This window comes from Ailuropoda melanoleuca, chromosome 13, assembly GCF_002007445.2.
Source record: "Ailuropoda melanoleuca isolate Jingjing chromosome 13, ASM200744v2, whole genome shotgun sequence".
In the NCBI taxonomy this organism is placed as follows: Eukaryota; Metazoa; Chordata; class Mammalia; order Carnivora; family Ursidae; genus Ailuropoda; species Ailuropoda melanoleuca.
In genome coordinates this window covers 75605098-75622242 of record NC_048230.1, presented here as the reverse complement: position 1 = coordinate 75622242, position 17145 = coordinate 75605098, and the positions used below count along the sequence as shown (strand labels likewise).

General features: G+C 48.4%; 1 protein-coding gene across 2 annotated transcripts in view; it reads left to right on the top strand.

Moving 5' to 3' along the window:
* The window catches only part of SLC23A2 (solute carrier family 23 member 2), a 108151-nt gene extending 91260 nt beyond the window's left edge, over positions 1 to 16891 (top strand). The window contains exons 12-16 of one of the 2 annotated variants that reach the window (XM_019805504.2): positions 328 to 433; positions 6182 to 6311; positions 6969 to 7106; positions 10219 to 10314; positions 16368 to 16891. In XM_019805504.2, coding sequence (XP_019661063.1) covers positions 328 to 433; positions 6182 to 6311; positions 6969 to 7106; positions 10219 to 10314; positions 16368 to 16453 — 556 coding nt within the window. In that variant the 3' untranslated portion in view covers positions 16454 to 16891. Of the gene's footprint in view, positions 1 to 327; positions 434 to 6181; positions 6312 to 6968; positions 7107 to 10218; positions 10315 to 12186; positions 14293 to 16367 lie in introns of those variants that run through there. The other variant, XM_034641727.1, reaches the window with a different exon arrangement.
* The last annotated feature ends 254 nt before the right edge of the window (positions 16892 to 17145 follow it).

Here is a 17145-nt window from a genome sequence, read left to right as displayed (position 1 = left end):
TCAGCAGACAGCCCTCATTTGTCTTAGATCCCAACAAATGGCTCTGTTTTCTGGCTAAAAGCCTTTAATTTGGAATGGTTTTTAAACACCTGTGTCCAACGTGGGCTTCTCACAGTCGAATGAGCGTGGGGGATCCTGTTAAAATGCAGGTTCTACTTCAGCGGGTCTGGGGTGGGGCCCGAGACGAGGCGCTTCTGACCCCTCCCCGGAGTGCGGAGGCTCCCGGCCACGCACGTCGCCTTTGGGGTGCAGCCACTTAGAGCATATTTCAGAGTGTTTCCCCCTTTGAATGAATGTTTCTCTTTCCCCCATTCCTTTACATTTTAGGGGGATTTTCGTGGAAGGTCTCTCCTGTGTTCTTGATGGCATATTTGGTACTGGGAATGGCTCGACTTCATCCAGTCCCAACATTGGAGTTTTGGGAATTACTAAGGTACAGCTATTTTTCTAATTAAATGGTTGGGCGTCTAAGTGTTGATTCATTTCATCGATGGGTCTAACCACCGTGAATTCCGAAAGGAAGGCTTCCAGTTCTGAGATCATCTCCCCTCACCCCCAATCTCCTTTTTCTCATTGATGGGTTTCTGGAATGCTGGTGGAGGTCTCCCTCCCTGGGTTGCCTGGGCGGCCAGGCACTCAGTGCTGTCACTGCTTCATGGGCACTCTACAAATACTAAGCACCAGTCCCGTGCCAGGCTACTGTTGTAGGCACTTGGGGTACAACAGTGAATAAAACAAAATTCCCGCTGTTGGTGTTCACGTTCTAGACAGAGGAAGACAAACCATGGACAGTAAGCGTAGTAAGTATTAAAAAAAACACAGGGCAGGAATGGGTTTTGGGAGTGAGGCCTAGTAAATGTTAAATAGGATCAGGCTGAGCCTCACCGAGAAGATGACCTTGAGCAAGGACCTGAACAGGGCAGGTGGAGGGAGCCAGGCAGGCCCCCTGGGGAAGGGCATTCAGGCCAGGGACACGGCCAGTGTGAAGCCCTGTCATGAGAGCAGGGCCACATGCTGCCCATCAGCAAGGAGGCTGGTGGGGCAGGAGCCGAGTATGGGGGTAGTAAGAGCAGATGATGTCCTCCAGGTAATGGAGGACCAGGTCATGCAGGCCCCGGAAGCTTCCAGAGAATGAGGGAAAGGGCATCCCCTGGGCTGTGGCTCCATCAGGGTTTTGTGGTTTTTTGGGGTTTTTTTTTTTTGTTTTTTAGAGAGCGAGAGGGGACACGTGCTTGCACACTTGCATGTGCGAGTTGGGGGGCGGGGCAGAGGGAAAGAATATAAAGTAGGCTTCATGTCCGGTGCCAAGTCCAATGTGGGGCCTGATCCCACGACCCCAAGATCATGACCTGAGCCAAAATCAAGGGTCAGACGCTTAACCGACTGAGTCACCCAGGTGCCCCTCCATCAGCGTATTTTTTAAGGCTCACTTTGGCTATTATGATGAGAGTGGACCTCAGGGTCAGGGCGGGAGGTGGAAATGGGAGCAGGAGACGGCACTAGTTCTAGATGTGAGATGATCCCACTCCTTACAGGAAAATGTCACTCTTACAGTAAAGAATGTGGTTTTCAAACCAAAGCAACAGAAACCTTCTGTTTTAGAGGAAATCTGGCGCGGACTTCGTGGATTTGACAGGCCACAGCGGGTCCCCCAGGCCGAGTAGGGTCTGGGTCTGGAGTCCTCCCCATGGGTCTCTCCACCCCTCTCTACACAGACCTGTGACTGCCCCACCCCACAGTCCAGCTTCTGTAAGGAACCCGCTCCTAGGCGTTTCACACTTATTACCGAGCTCTAGATCCCAGTTGCCTTGGCCAGGGCGCACTGCTGTACGCTGAGCAGCCAGAGACGGTTAGAACCTGGTCGCCATCTGGGATGTCTGTGTGCGCCGCAGGTCTCCCTCCCCAAGCCCTGTGTCCTGAGAACTAAGGGGCGAGCTGCAGCCTTCTCGAGCTATCTGACCTCTGTAAAATTAGAAATACCCCCCCTCCCAGCTCTCTGTAAGATTCTATAACCAGACAAAAGAAACCAGAGACTGTTTGGTTCATCCTGACTGTGAGTCCAGGTGAGAAGGGAGCATGGTCCTGACACATTCGTTTCCCTGGAAGTTGGCGGGGCCTTCGCAGAGCCCCGTGTCCTGTGTGCATACAGCCTTGTGGGGTGCTCCCAGCGCCCTCATGCCATGTGGCATCGCTAGGTTCTGGCACTGCCCGTGGGGAGAAGCTGATGCCGAGCACACAGAACTAAGTAAGGGCCGTGCCTTTCTTTAACCAGTTTGCTGCCATGACCTTGTGGATAGACCTAGAACGAATCTGAAATACCATAGTAGTAAAATTCTTGTAGATGGAGAGACTTAGGGTAAAACAATTTAACAAGCTCTTTCTGCACCCCTTTAAAACTGATCATCACGTCATGTAATATAACCAGGGTCACTGTAGGCAGTAGGGGATGTCGCTCATGGAGGTTCCATTCTGAAATGCCACGTGGTTTGGGGATAATCATCTTTATTACAATTTGAATGGTTCCAGCTTATTCTGAGAAGGCAACCTGCCAGCACTTTTTAGTGAGCTAATTGATCTTCCCTCTGAACCCCTTTGGATTACTATCCCCAGGCAAAGGCGGCTTGCATTCTGGGGCCTGGAATTGGTTTTCATTGCCCTGACTCACAGGGGGGTAATTGAGCTGTCTACACAGCTGTCTTGGGATGGGAAGTGGGACTTGCAGCAGAAATTTCTTTTGGCCCCAGACATGCGGCCCCTGGAGGAAGGAGGCACGAGTTGGAGGCTGTACTTTGCCCCTCACCCAGCAGAAGGACTTGGGACAAGTCACTTGTCTGAATGGAACCCGCAGCTCTGAAATCTGGCACTTCCAGACCCGGATCTGTGCCGTCCAGTTTGATAGTAGCTACATGTGGCTCTTTTAAGTTTGTTAAAATGACAAACTAAGTTCCTTAGTCTCGCTAGCCACATTTCCAGGGCTCAGGAGTCCCATGTGGCTAGTGGCAGCACGGATACAGGACATTTCCATCCCTGCAGAAGTTTCTGCGGACAGCACTGGTCTGGGCCGTTGTGTCAGACTCCGGGGCTTGTGGGAAGAGGGTGATCTCTCGTTCTTCCCAAGGCTCTGCCTCCTTGTCCTGGCAGCTCTGATACTTGTTACCCTTTATCCACTTCTGACGTTCTCTATACGTGGAGATTCTAAGCTGTTTGATAAGGAGATGAGCTGCCAGCTACCCTGTTGTGTGCTTGGAAGCCCTCAGGAGGGATTCCATGTGCAGGCCTTCTCTTCTTTATTTATTTATTTATTTATTTATTTATTTATTTTTTATTTTTTATTTTTTCTATTTTTTATTATGTTATGTTAGTCACCATACAGTACATCCTTATGGGCCTCCTCTTCTGAGTGTGTTCCAGTGGCTGGCCCGCAAAGAGGGGTGGCATGATGGGGTGGGGAGCTGGCTGTTTGGGATTCCAGCCCTGGTGCCATCACTTTGTCCCATAGGACTGTGGACAGGTTACATCATCTCCCCAAGTCTCCATGCCCTCGTCTATAAAGAGCTTGCCAGGCATTGGAATTAATAAATTGATGTAATGCACTTAGCAGAGTCGGGCATGCAGGCACACAGTAAGCAGTAGGTAGCGTCCCTGCTTGATACGTAGCCCTAAGTTTATTTCTAGGGACCGAATAAGCCCCACCTCCCCTGACAGTGCAGGCTCCTCAGAGGAAGGTCGTTTCTCCTCTGCTGCATTCCACACTGTGGAAGACTTTGGAAGGTCAGAAATGAGGTGTCAGTGTTTTGATGGCCCTGGAGGCAAAGTCAGAGTTCAAGAAGGAGGTCAGAGCGGAGGCAGGGAAGAGATTCCAGGGAGCAGGTAGCAGGAGAGGAGAGGCAAAGGCTCCATGTAAGCACTGGGGGGACAGGGATTAGGCCTGTGTTTCTGGTGCTTCAGACGGAGGTGTATAATAGGCACTTGGTTAATCGTCGTCGTTGAACTGAAGAATGGCTTCGTTGCTGTTTGTTTGTTTGTTTTGGGCGTCTAAGGTAGATCAGCCTTCCATGCATAGCCTTCATGTAAGATTGATTGTTTCAAGCATCCCTGGGGCCAGCCTCGCCCTCCGCCTTGCACATCTGATCTGCTGCAAGATGGGCTTTGTGCGGGCGGTTCCCTGTGCCTGGGTGCTCTTCCTTCAGGGAACTCTTACTCCGGACCAGCTCTGTGGAACCCTCTGCAGCTCCTCAGAGCTTCTCCTCCGTGCTGGGTGCCCGCACACCGTAACAATTGTAGCAGTACAGTGATTGGTCCTAAGTTTGTGGCTTCCTCATCTTTGTATTCCCTGCCCCCTCCGGTCTAACAAGTGCTAGTCACATAGTAGGTTCCCAAAAATGTTTGCTGAAAATGGCAGGCTTCCTTATCATGTAATGTGACCCAGCAGAAGTCATTTTTGCTCGATTCTCCAGTTTGCGTACCGTTTTTCGCTGCTTTCTTTCACTTGATAATATGGGGGGCGGGGAATAGACAGTAGATCGTTATTAGCAGAACCTGGGCTCCAGGGTCAGCTGGGCCAGATTCTAGCCAGACAGCCATCCCTTCGTTGGCTCAGTAAGATTCTTATCTGATTCTTAACCAGCTGATGTTTGGGTCCTCTGAGATGCTGCTGGAAGCTCTAGACCAACACCAGCCAGCGGAAGCACTGTGTGGACACAGTCTGCGTACGCCTGCGCTTCTTTTCTGTGCAGGGGCCATGCACGTGTTCCTGCTGAGCACTTGAAATAGTGGCTGGTGCAACTGAGGGACTAAAGCTTACATTTCGTTGCATTTTAATTAAATTTAAGTAGCGGTCTTCTCACTGTAAGTCATACTTAAAGCCCTATAGGTACTCCCCAGGCGCTTCTGGGACCTCTTTTACTCTGAGTTTATGTCCTCAGGGTGTTTTCCTGGAAGAGGCAGCACACAGTAGGGGCCAGCCATGCAGGGTTCTCCACATCCCACTGCCTGGGTGACAGCAGGCTAGGTGGAAGTTTCTAGAAGGCAGAGATCAGGTTGAACAGATAAAGATGAGGCCATGTGGAAAATATTATAATGGTTCTGCAGAAGCCCAGTGTGGGAGAACAGAGCCTTGGAATCAAGGAAGACGTTTTTTTTAAGAGGAGGTAGCATTTGGGTAGTATTTTGAAGAATGTGTCTGGAACCAGCCAGAAGGGGGGATGTGGGAGTGTTCTGGGTAGACAGGCCTGGGGATGTCTGAGAAGGGATTTTGTTTCATGAGCACCAGAGGATTTAAGGGGAGTGGAAGGGCACTGACCTCCCAGATCACTGTGTTTGAAAGGTCACTCTACCACAGTGGAGAAGATAGGGAGGCAGAGGAAAGGCCAGAGTCAGCAAGCCCAGGTCGGAGGCTGTCATTATAGCCTCATGCTTGCCAGGCACTGTTCACACTGTTTTACATCTTGTCTCATTTAACCTAAAGCAAAACCTCGTGGTTTATCATTATAGAAGTGAGGATCTTGCCACCCAGAGAGGCCAAGTGACTTGTCCTGGTCACACAGAGTGGAGGGGGTACACCCCGGGCAGGGGGTACTGAGAACCCACACTCCTTTGCCTCTTGGCTGTGCCACCTCTCACGAGCAAGATGCCCTGAGGAGAGGAGATTCCAGAAATATCTGGGACTCTTATCTGATTCAGGGTATGGGGAAGATGGAAACGAAGGTTATTTGCTTTGGGGTGGGTTAACTTGGCAAAGGGTGAGTCCAAGAGCCCAGAAGAGAAAAGCAGGATGGAGTGTGGTTTTTGCATTTGATGTTAGGTCATCCCATCTGCTGACTAAGGGCATTAGAAACCCAGGACCTGAGAGCCCAAGCAGGGCCATGCCCGAAGTGACATCACCCAGGGCACCAAGACCCAGAGGCTGAGCCCTGGTGCTGCCTTCCTCCCAGGGAGGAGGACGGGACAGGATGAGAAAGAGGAGAGGGAGTCTCTTTACTCTGGGTGTCTTTATAGTAATTGTGCTCTGAGATCAATCCTCATTATCTGACAAGACCTCTCTCTTAACTAAAAGTTGTAAGAAGAATCTAGGAGTTGTCTGGGGCTTCTGTCACATTTGCCCCCCAGGGTGGGGGGCGCTTGCTGAGAACGGGTGTAGAACTAGCGCTGAGTGCCGACTGGCTTCTGGTGTGTTCCGCAGGTCGGCAGTCGCCGGGTGATCCAGTACGGCGCAGCCCTGATGCTGGCGCTGGGCATGATCGGCAAGTTCAGCGCCCTCTTTGCCTCCCTCCCGGATCCGGTGCTTGGCGCCCTCTTCTGTACTCTCTTTGGTAAAATCCCATTTCCTTGATAGCCTGACCTCTCTCCTCCTCTCACATTTGCTCACCGAATCCCTTCCTGAGATGGAAGGTAGTAATACTTTTCTGTTTAAAAATACAAAGGGGATACACCTTGAAACCATAAAAACCTAAATCCATCTCTGAGTTCAATTTATGTTAAAGGCAGAACCAAATGTAGAATACTTGTGCTGGAAAAAATAAAATGACCTCAGTCTTTAATTGGTGTATCTAATCGATCTAACTTCTCCCTGCACGGCCATTTAAACCTGACCATTTTTAACACGGGGTTCGACATGATCTCTGTATGTCCAGTTGTGATCGGGGCCCAGATATTTGGGTGGATTTCCCAGTTTAATCAAAATGTTTGCATAGAGGTTTTCAGGGGGCAACTGATCTCCTTAGTTTTCTGCTTGGTCTAAAGAATGTCATGTGATGTTTGTGTCCCTGTGTCAGCCCAGATGGTGCTTAGGCCAAGAGTTATTTGGATCAGAGATCCAGGTAGTTGTGTTCCAACCCCATCCTGTCACTGTTCTGTGTCCCAGCTAGTTTCTGGGGCAGATGAAGTGACGATGCAGGGAGTCTATGCGTGGCCCGTTGCCCATCTGTAGGTGAGCTCAGTGCAACTTGCCGTCTGCTGTTTCTCTCCAGGAATGATCACAGCTGTTGGGCTCTCCAACCTACAGTTCATCGACTTAAATTCTTCCCGGAACCTCTTTGTACTTGGATTTTCAATCTTCTTTGGGCTTGTCCTTCCAAGTTACCTCAGACAGAACCCTCTCGTCACAGGTAAGGAAAACTGGCCTTGAATCTTGCTTCAAGATTCAAGTTGGAACCCTAGCCGTTAGTTCACAAACATCCCATCCCCAGTCGGAGAGGGCCCTGGAACTTCAGGAGTTGTCTCCTCAGACATTCGTTCATGGATTTCATTCGAGCCTCGCTCTGCAGCCACTGATCTGGAAGCCACCTGCACATCCAGCATGAGCTGACGTGTGCACGTGACTCATGTGCGCCTTAAGTTCTCCTTATTTACTGGGACCCTGTCTTTTGGGAGAATGCCTGTGTGTAAAACCCTTTGATTTCTCAGACTAATGCTTTATGAAAATGTATAATTTCTTAAAACGCAGCTTCATAGACTTTCAAATACATGTCTTTCTTTTTTTTTTTAAAATANCCACCTGCACATCCAGCATGAGCTGACGTGTGCACGTGACTCATGTGCGCCTTAAGTTCTCCTTATTTACTGGGACCCTGTCTTTTGGGAGAATGCCTGTGTGTAAAACCCTTTGATTTCTCAGACTAATGCTTTATGAAAATGTATAATTTCTTAAAACGCAGCTTCATAGACTTTCAAATACATGTCTGTCTTTTTTTTTTTTAAATATTTTTTTAAAAATATTTTATTTATTTATTTGACAGAGATAGAGACAGCCAGCGAGAGAGGGAGCACAAGCAGGGGGAGTGGGAGAGGAAGAAGCAGGCTTATAGCAGAGGAGCCTGATGTGGGGCTCGATCCCAGAATGCCGGGATCACGCCCTGAGCCAAAGGCAGACGCTTAACCGCTGTGCCACCCAGGCGCCCCTCAAATACATGTCTTACTACTGGGATTATAACTACTTTGAATTCAAGATTAACCTTTTCAACACCTCTTTATTTTAATAACCTGATGTCATGAAAAATGAACAAAGGGCATCCATTTTTTTGGGGGGGGGGAAGGGCAACAGGAGAGGGAGATAGAGAGAATCTCAAGCAGACTCCACGCCCAGCATGGATCCTGATGTAGGGCTTGATCTCACGACCCTGAGATCATGCCCTGAGTGGAAATCAAGAGTTGGACACTAAACCGACAGAGCCACCAGGTGCCCTCAAGGGGGAACCATTTTAAGAAATGGTGATTGCTCTTGACCTTTTATGCAGAATTGGGGACCATTTTATATATATATTTTTGAGGTAAAATTTATATAACATTAAATTAACTATTTTAAAGTGAACAGTTCAGTGCCATCTTAGTACATTAACAATGTCATGTAAGCACCACCTGCGTTTAGTTTCCCAAACCATCTCCCCATCCCAAAATAAAATTCCATACCAATGAAGCAGTTCATCCCTATTGCCGCCCTTCTCCCAGCCCCTGCAGCCACCAATCTGCTTTCTGTTTCTGTGGATTTACCTATTCTGGATAGTTCACATCAATGGAATCACAGAGTATGTGATCTCTGTCGTCTTTCACTTAGCATCATGTTTTTGAGATTTATATAAAAATATTTCATTCCTTTTTATGGCAAATAATATTCCATTGTATGTATATACCATAATCTGTTTGTCCATTTGTCCACTACTGGGCATTGGGTTGTTCCTAGCCTTTGGCAGTTGTGAACGGTGCTGCTGTGGACAGTGGTGTACCGGTACGGTCAGTCCTCATTCATGGTAGCCGTGCCCTGGAAAGGCACTGTGAGCACGGAGGGAGCAAATCCTGACCGTTCCCTCGAAGGGGGAGCAGCAGCCAACAGCAGCGTAACTCCTCTCACACATGTATTTTCTCCCTGACGCACAGCACAGCCTCAGGGAGGCCTGCTGTCAGAACAGTAGAAAGCACTTGGGGGCCATTTCAAACAATGGAATCACCAACCAAAAACACAAAAATGGGGAAGAAGTGGTATTAAACAGACTACTGCAAGCACACTTAGGACGTATGAGAGCTGAGACAAGAAGGCAGAGCGTTACCTTGTTTGACCTCCGCTGGGATCACTCATGCTGGGCGACCCAGAGTTTGTGCTGCTCTTTGAATGCCTCTGAAAGCCAGGAGTACTCATTTTGGGTTTACAGATAAAGTTGAGGGTGTAGGTCAGTTCACAGATACAGAATCTGCCAGTAATGGGGATCGGCTGTGTTTGAGTCCCTGCTCTCAGTTCTCTTAGGTATATACCTGGAAGTAGAATTGCTGGATGATAGGGTAATTCTTGGTTTTAGTGGTTTGAGGAACTACCAAACTGATTCCCACCAGCTATGCTCAGAGGTTTCTGTTTTCCCACATTCTTCCCAGCACTTATTATTTTCTGTTGAGGATCATAATATTTTGAAGATTCTATTTATTTTATTTTAAAGCAAGCGAGCACGCGGGCATGCACGTGTATCAGTGGCGGGGGGCAGAGGGGAAGAAAGAGGGGCAGACTCCCTGCTGAGCTCAGAGCCCAAAGCAGGTCTTGATCTCACGACACTGAGATCATGTGCTAAGCTGAGACCAGCTGAGCCACCCAGGCGCCCCCAGGATCGTATATTTTAAATATAGAAAGTGTGGGAGCTTCTAGTAACAAGGATATTCTTGCTACTTTTTACAGTTTAATATACCACTTTCAAATGAGTTCATTCATATGCATCCAGTTGCTCCTAATTAAGCAGCTAAGCATAAGTCAGTGATCCAGGATTCTGAAACCCTTCATCTGATTGCAAATACCACAAATATTTTTGTTGTCTTACTCNTAAGCATAAGTCAGTGATCCAGGATTCTGAAACCCTTCATCTGATTGCAAATACCACAAATATTTTTGTTGTTGTCTTACTCACTTGGTAATATTTTCAGCCTTACAACAGCCATCTTTTTATTAATTTTTTTTCTTAATCTGCTAACACCGCACCCCATTGGCTTTCTAATTCATTATAGGGTGAGCTTCACTTTAAGATTTATCTTCTGTAGACCAGTGTTGGGGAATTTCCCTTACAGAGATCACCTCTTAATTATTGTTGAAATTATTTATAACAGTTTAAAGTGTTACTGGCAAAAATTTATCTACTCATGTACAACAGATATTTGCACTTTCATGTATCACATTGGTTGTGGGTGCCCACCCCAGTGCACCTTCCTGGCCGTGGCAGTGACCCTACCACTGTGTTCTGTTTCTAGGGATAACGGGAATCGATCAGGTGTTGAACGTTCTTCTCACAACTGCTATGTTTGTAGGAGGCTGCGTGGCTTTCATTTTGGATAACACCATCCCAGGTATGTGGTATATACCAAACATGCTTATTCCATATGGGAAGTACTTGTTTTACCAAATAAATATGGAAGCAGGCAGAGCGAATCAGTTCAAAGCCATCGCTGGTTAAAACGGTCTTGAAGTGGTTAAGATGGCACTCCCAGCCTCCTTTTAGGAATCAGTTTTTTGCTGATAAACCTAGTGGCTTTTTCCTCCCTGCTGACTTAGGAGAAAGGGAAGTCCGTTGCCTGTGGGCGCTCTCCCGGCTGCCTGCCCCTTGCAGAGCTGGGCTCAGTCCCCGCAGCAGCTTTCATCAACTTGCTCAGACACTACCCTGAGCAGCTGACAGCGTGTGGGGCTCCTCTTCCTCCTTCCTGAGGCAGCCCCCACCCCACAACTAAGACCAAAAGATAGTGAGTATGGTGGACGCAGGCTGTTGCCAGGATCAGTGACTGAGGGACGGACGGATGGAGGCAGCTGTCTCCTGACGTCCGTAACCCTTATTCCTCAGCTGGGTGCGTTCTGTGCCCAGTGCTGGGTACTGGACAAGGATGTGATGTGGGCCCTGCCTCACAGCCTTGCCAGCTTCCCAGCTCCCCAGAGGAGGCTGCTGGTGCCGATGGAGAGCGCTGCTGTGGACACGCTGGTAGAGTCACCTTCCATCAAGGAAGGGTGATGCTTATTCTTGAGCTGGAAGGTTTTGTTGAGGTATTTCCCCTGAAGACTGCACACCTCCAAAAAGCCTCAATCAAGAGATTGCTGGGGACACCAGGGATGGACACATCAGGCAGGAGGAATCACATGCACGAGTACGTGGAACGTGCTAGATTCATGGATGTCAATAACTAACACACACGCTCAGCTTATTGAGAGAGAGGCACAGGAGTCAGAGGGAAGTGAAAGCGTCCTTACAGAAACCCTGGCGGGAGGGCACAGTTTCAATGTAAGAAAATGATGTTCCTTATACTCACTATGGACTCGAACTCATCATCTAGGCTTGGGCAGAAGAGTATGTTGTCCAGTGTCCCAGGTAGCCAAGGGCAGTTGCCAGTGCGCCGCTCTGCACTGGGAAGATTTATGAAACAAATCCAGGGCTCAGGAGTTGCTGAGCCCTGTGGGCCCAAATCATTCTTCCTGACTCATCTGTCAGGGTACAGAGTGGCCCCGAGTGTTAACGCCAGTGGACGTTCATCCTCACAAAAGGGCCATGACAAGTGGGGAATACGTAGCAAGTGTGTCCTTCTCTCTCTCCCTCTCTCTCCCTCTCTCTCTCCTCTCTCTCTCTCTCTCTCTCTCTCTCTCTCTCTCTCACACACACACACACACACACACACACACACACACGGAGCAAAGTAGGATAAAACTCTATATGCCTGGATGGGGGTGGTTTGCCCTGACCAGTAGTTGAAGGCATTATATATGGTATAATAAAGACTGGGCCCCATGTTGTAGAGATCACATTGCAGTTCAGGAGTTCTTTTGTTGTGTTTGGAGAACAGATTTGGGGAAGGAGATGGTGAAATGGAAGCGCAGACGGCCAGTAAGCAGACCCTTCTCATGTCCCGGAAGGCAGTAACCTGGCGTGGGCCGGACCTCAGCAGTGACAGCGGAGGGGATACGGGTCACGTGGAAGGACGGGGGGAGGCAGAGCCATCAGATGGCTTGAAAGTGGAGCAAAAGGAACAAGGATGGGTTAGCGATTCTTAGGTTCCTGGCTCAGGCATCTGGGTGGCTGAGTGCCATCAGTTCCTCCCCAGGGGCTCCTTGCTTTCATCCCAGCAGGTTCCGTATATGGGACAGCACGCTGGGCAATCTCAGCTCTTGGTGGAACTGTCAAGCTAAACATTCCATCGTATTGTTTTGTGTGTGTGTATGTCTATGCGTGTGTGTTCCAGGTACTCCAGAGGAAAGAGGAATCCGGAAATGGAAGAAGGGTGTGGGCAAAGGGAGCAAGTCACTCGATGGCATGGAATCCTACGATTTGCCATTTGGCATGAACGTTATAAAAAAATATAGATGCTTTAGCTACTTACCCATCAGCCCAACCTTTGCAGGCTACACATGGAAAGGCCTCGGGAAGAGCGCCACCAGCCGGAGTTCAGACGAGGACTCACAGGCCACGGTATAGCTGTAGGTCACCCTGTGGCCTGGCCGCAGTGAGGCATGAATCTGTAGTTCCTTGCTGAGTAACAAGCAGTAACATATATGTTTGTATATCTGCATTTACATTCTGCACCCAGAGCTAAGACAATTACAGATAGCTTTTTTGTTGTGGGTGGTGATCGTGTCTAATATCGTGTCTCACCTGTCTCTTTATTTAAGCCCTACCCCTTGCCCTTGAGAGCATCCGCTGAACTTGAAGTTCCTAACCTCCTGTGGGAGTGCGTGTTTGAAATCCACAGCGGTTCCTTGGTTTTGGTCTCCTTCCACCACCCTGGGCTAGCTTTCCTACGAGCTGCCGCCGCGGTCCAGGGGCTTTCTGTCCTAGAAGCACCTGGACCTGCTTCTATTTTATTTGACCTCGGCCTGCAACCTGCAGAGATCCCCTCTGGTCAAGGGGCACCAGTATCCTCACACTGTCACAACTGACTGGTCAAATGTGATTCTGTGTTCCCTGATGCTCCTGTGGGGGGAAGCTGTTGACCTGATTGAAAACTATGACATGGTTACCCCATGCCCACATCTGTGCGTGGGTAAGGTCTATATAGGTATTATTAGAATTGAAATCTGTTTGGGGGATTAAAGGGGAAGAGAAAGTACCTTGAAGTCATATCTGATTCTCAACTGCTTTTTCTTGGTGCCACCCTGGCCCAGGGTGGGCCACCACATTTCCTCCTGGCTTCTTTTTCACTCTGAGACACTCTGACATTTATCACTCCGGGCTGGTGCGATGGGTATAGAGTGCCACACAAGGGCACTAAGCAGATGCTTATGGGAGTCTTGACTCTGCTGCCATGTGGATGTCAGTTACTGTTGCGCGTGTCTATAAATTACAAGATTTTATTCCTATTTAATGTTATTGACTATAGCAGGTTTTTGAAATCAGTGTTTTCCATGTGACCCTCTTACCTTGCATCCCTGTTACTTGTCCCCCACCCTCACCTCCCATTAAGAAAGAACCAGCATTTGTAAAGCTGTGGACACCATCAGGGAAGCTTGTCGTCATGGCTTTTGAAGGCCAGTAACCATTATTGTGGTTGTGTTTTGTATTGCTTGCTACCATGAAAGTGTAAATACTGTAATGCCTAATCTATTTATCAAAACTGACTACTGGACCAGAGCCCAGAAACCATGGGTTAAGTTATATGTGAATTTGTTTTGTGCAGAAGGGAAGCTGGGGGCAGGTAATCCACAGAGCCACCATATTGAATGGTGGGCATCCTGGTCAATTCATCACTGCAGTTCTGTTGCTAGTCTTTTCTGGCACTTAAGACTTAAGGAGACTGTGTGTGGGTTGGCATGTTGTGTGTCCACTGGATCTTGATTTTGCAGAGGGGAAGATTAGACCCCCTGGCCAAATGCACCGTTCCCATTTAAGTCATTGCAGAAGGTGGTGAGAAAAGCAGTTGGCAGGGCCTCTTCTGTTGAGTTCTCATTAATGACACTAAATCCTTTCTGAAAAAGTGACTTCTGTGGAATTTGGTTTGAAATTTGTCAGCCAAAGGAAAACCCTGAAACACCAAGTAGCGACCTCGCCACGTGAGGTGGTGCTTCCTAGGTGGTTCATTGACCCGGCTGAGCCTTGGACGGCCGTGGGCGTTCCTGTCTCTGACAGCAGGGCATGGTTCTCAGCAGCCTTGTGTCCACAGCGTGCGTTTCCCGCCCCCATCGCCGGCTCCACTCCCCGGCGCTGGGATGTCCATGGCAGCGTTAGTGTTACTCCAGCCTCCCTGACGCCTGGGAAGTTTGGGGCTTCGAGGTGTATCCTGGCAAGAACAGTTCAGGCCACTGCATTGTTTTGCCAAGATCTGGTTGCAGATTAAGTAAAAAAAAAAAAAAAATAGATTCTAAATTATATTGAATTTTGTATGTTGTTTTTCAAGATTGTATCTGATGCATAGTTAACTTTAGAAGCACACTGGTTAACAGCGTTATCCCTTTAACTTGGTAAGCACTCGATGCTGAAGGCCTTCCTGCACCAAGTTGCCCTCAGTTTCCTTCTATTTGTGTTTTTGCTCAGCATCTCTAATTTTTCTGCTCTGAAAAGTGGGGAAAACTGCTAAACATGCCAGAGATTCTAGCTCTCTTGGGGAGCAGAAGGACCAAATATCCAAATAAAAGCATCTGAACCATCGGGTAATCTTAACTTGCAACCCGGCATCTTCCCTCCCAGTGAGTGACACTCAGGATACGTGCTTTAAACATCCAGAAACCCACTCCCTTCTGAAAACCCCTCCTTGGGCTGGGTTTTATTTGAGGTTCCAACTCTGCTGCTCTGGGAGATGTCTTCTGCAAGCGTTTAAATGTGGGGGGAAGGTCCTGTACCCTCACCTTCTGTTAGAAATTTGAGGTTTTACCCTTCTTGTTGCATTGGGACCAACTTTCGATTCCCTAAGGCAGGGGGAAGGGGGTTGGAGGTGGGGAGGGGAGAGGGCAGCCTGACGAGAGGTCCCATGAGTCTGGTACTTTCTGCACAGCCTGTGAAGCTCACCTTCGCTTGAGTGAATCTGGAGTCCCCTGATGATTAGTAACATTTTAGACAGTGGTCCTCCTGCTGGCAGACAGGCTACAGAGTGAGTCTCTAATCAAGGGAAAAATGTCTTCATCTGCTCCTCAGGTTTAAGCACACTCGTGAAAGGGAGGTTTGGGGGATCACAGGGGCTGTGCCTGGTCTGCGCCTGTGCACTTCCCATTACCTGCGTTGCTGGGGCAGCGTACCCACTGTGCTTTGTTTGGCCCTAGAATGTTTTAAGGTGTTTTGGATGTAAATGTCCTTGGGCGGGGCATTCAGACTCCAGTTTCCATAGTGACCACCTGCCCACCATCATTGCATTCACTTGGGGATCTTGGTGTGAGAAGTAGGAAGTGTTTATAAGGACAGTAGGTGATGCTTTCCTGTTACAGTGGGTGGCAAGGGAGATCCCACCAGTGGTTGTAATAAAATATCTAACATGGTTGACAGAATAACGGGAAGTGGCTCCAGTCTTTGTCTCATTAGGGAATTAAACTTGGATTCATTCAGACTCTTTCTTAAGAGGGTTTCAGATGTTAACTTGTAGTAAGTTTCCGGTGATGGGTGAAGGCAAGAGAAGTGGCTTCACCAGGCCAGCTAGAATGAAGCATCACGAGTCCCGATGGTTTCCCGTTTTCATGGTAACAAATTCACACACAGGATTTGCTTTATACAGTAGAATACTGACTTTCATGATGACGACTTGGTTTATGCATGAATATTGCAGTATTTCCATATAGTAAAGTAACATTTCTACCCAGGATAATAGTCAGTTTTCCAGGGAGGGAATGATGTAATTTTCATGACAATGTCATGTGATAATAGAATTTCTCCATTGATGAATCTTTAGTATGTGTGTATACTTTATTTACCCATGCGTCTGTTTTATCACCATGAGCTAAGTTGTTAACTTCTTTAGTTCACGGCCCCGCTGAAACACCGGTACTGGCCAGCCACTGAGACTTGAAGTTGGCAGCTGTAATCTTCCATGATACCGATGCCGCAGGAGTGGCCAGGTCAGGTGCGAGGTGGATAGGTGGCCGCGGCAGAGGCCCCATTCCAGAACCCAGCTGGCCCCGGGCGGCAGCGTTGCGCGGGCGCCGCACCCCCGGGCCCTGGGGCCACGCTCTGGCCGGGTGTGGGGGCCTGAGACTTGGCGGGGCCCACCTCCCGCGGGAGCCGCCCTCGGCCTCTGCGAAGCACTTGGGGTTTTCACACGCTGTGCGTGTGGTGCTCTGTCCCCTTAGGATTGGACGGCCGCCACTTCACCTGCAGTCACATCCCGAGTAGCGCAAGGAGACTGCCCGTGGTTGCCGGCGTTCGGCTCCCACCCGTGGACGCGGAAAGCACGTGAGCGCTGGGCTCCCCCTTTCAGCAGCCTCACACACATTCCTGCCCTTTTAGGTGGTTCTTGCCTGTGCCTCGTCATCACTCTGCAGAAGCCCCATCCGGCGTCCTTAGACGTGCTGTGTTTGTTTCCTGGCACTTAGGGCACCTCACCAGTGTTGCCGTCTTACTGACAGTTCAAGTTAATACCCTTTTCTGTTCGTTGATAACGACCTTTGTTTGACACATTAATAAATTCCTGACTGTTCTTAAAGCAGTGGGGATGCCTATATTTTCCTTGAGTTTTTGTGACTGACTTTGGCTATATACCTTTCGGGGATTTCCTTTGTTTGTTTTTTATTTTTATTTTGCATACCGAGGGTATTTGGGGGTGGGGTTGTTTTTTGAGATGTGTAATTCTTTTATGGAGTTTTTAAAAAGAATTTTCATATTGTTTTTCTAACATGGCTTCATTAAACGTTTAAGTATTTTAAAAATATGTAATATTTGGACCAGATGTTGTGAATAATAGTAGAGATAAAGCTATTTTATTCTGTATTTTTAAAACTGTTCCGTACAAATAAAAGCTCTCCTGGACGCGGTTCTGTGTTCCTGTGCCTCTTTTTTTTTTTTTGGCTGGTCTTTAAGAAATTTGTCATTAATTAAAAGTCATCACCTAGGGGAGGGAAATCGACTAATAAACTTGTCTCAGCAAGCCTCAGATGTTTCTGTTGTCCGGGTCCTGGAAGACTCAAAAGGAGGAAAGCAGGAGCCAAAATGTCATCTGTTCCCACGACTGGAGAACCACAGCAGGCTCCTTGCAGGGTGATGCCTGCATGAGGCTTCCATTCCAGGA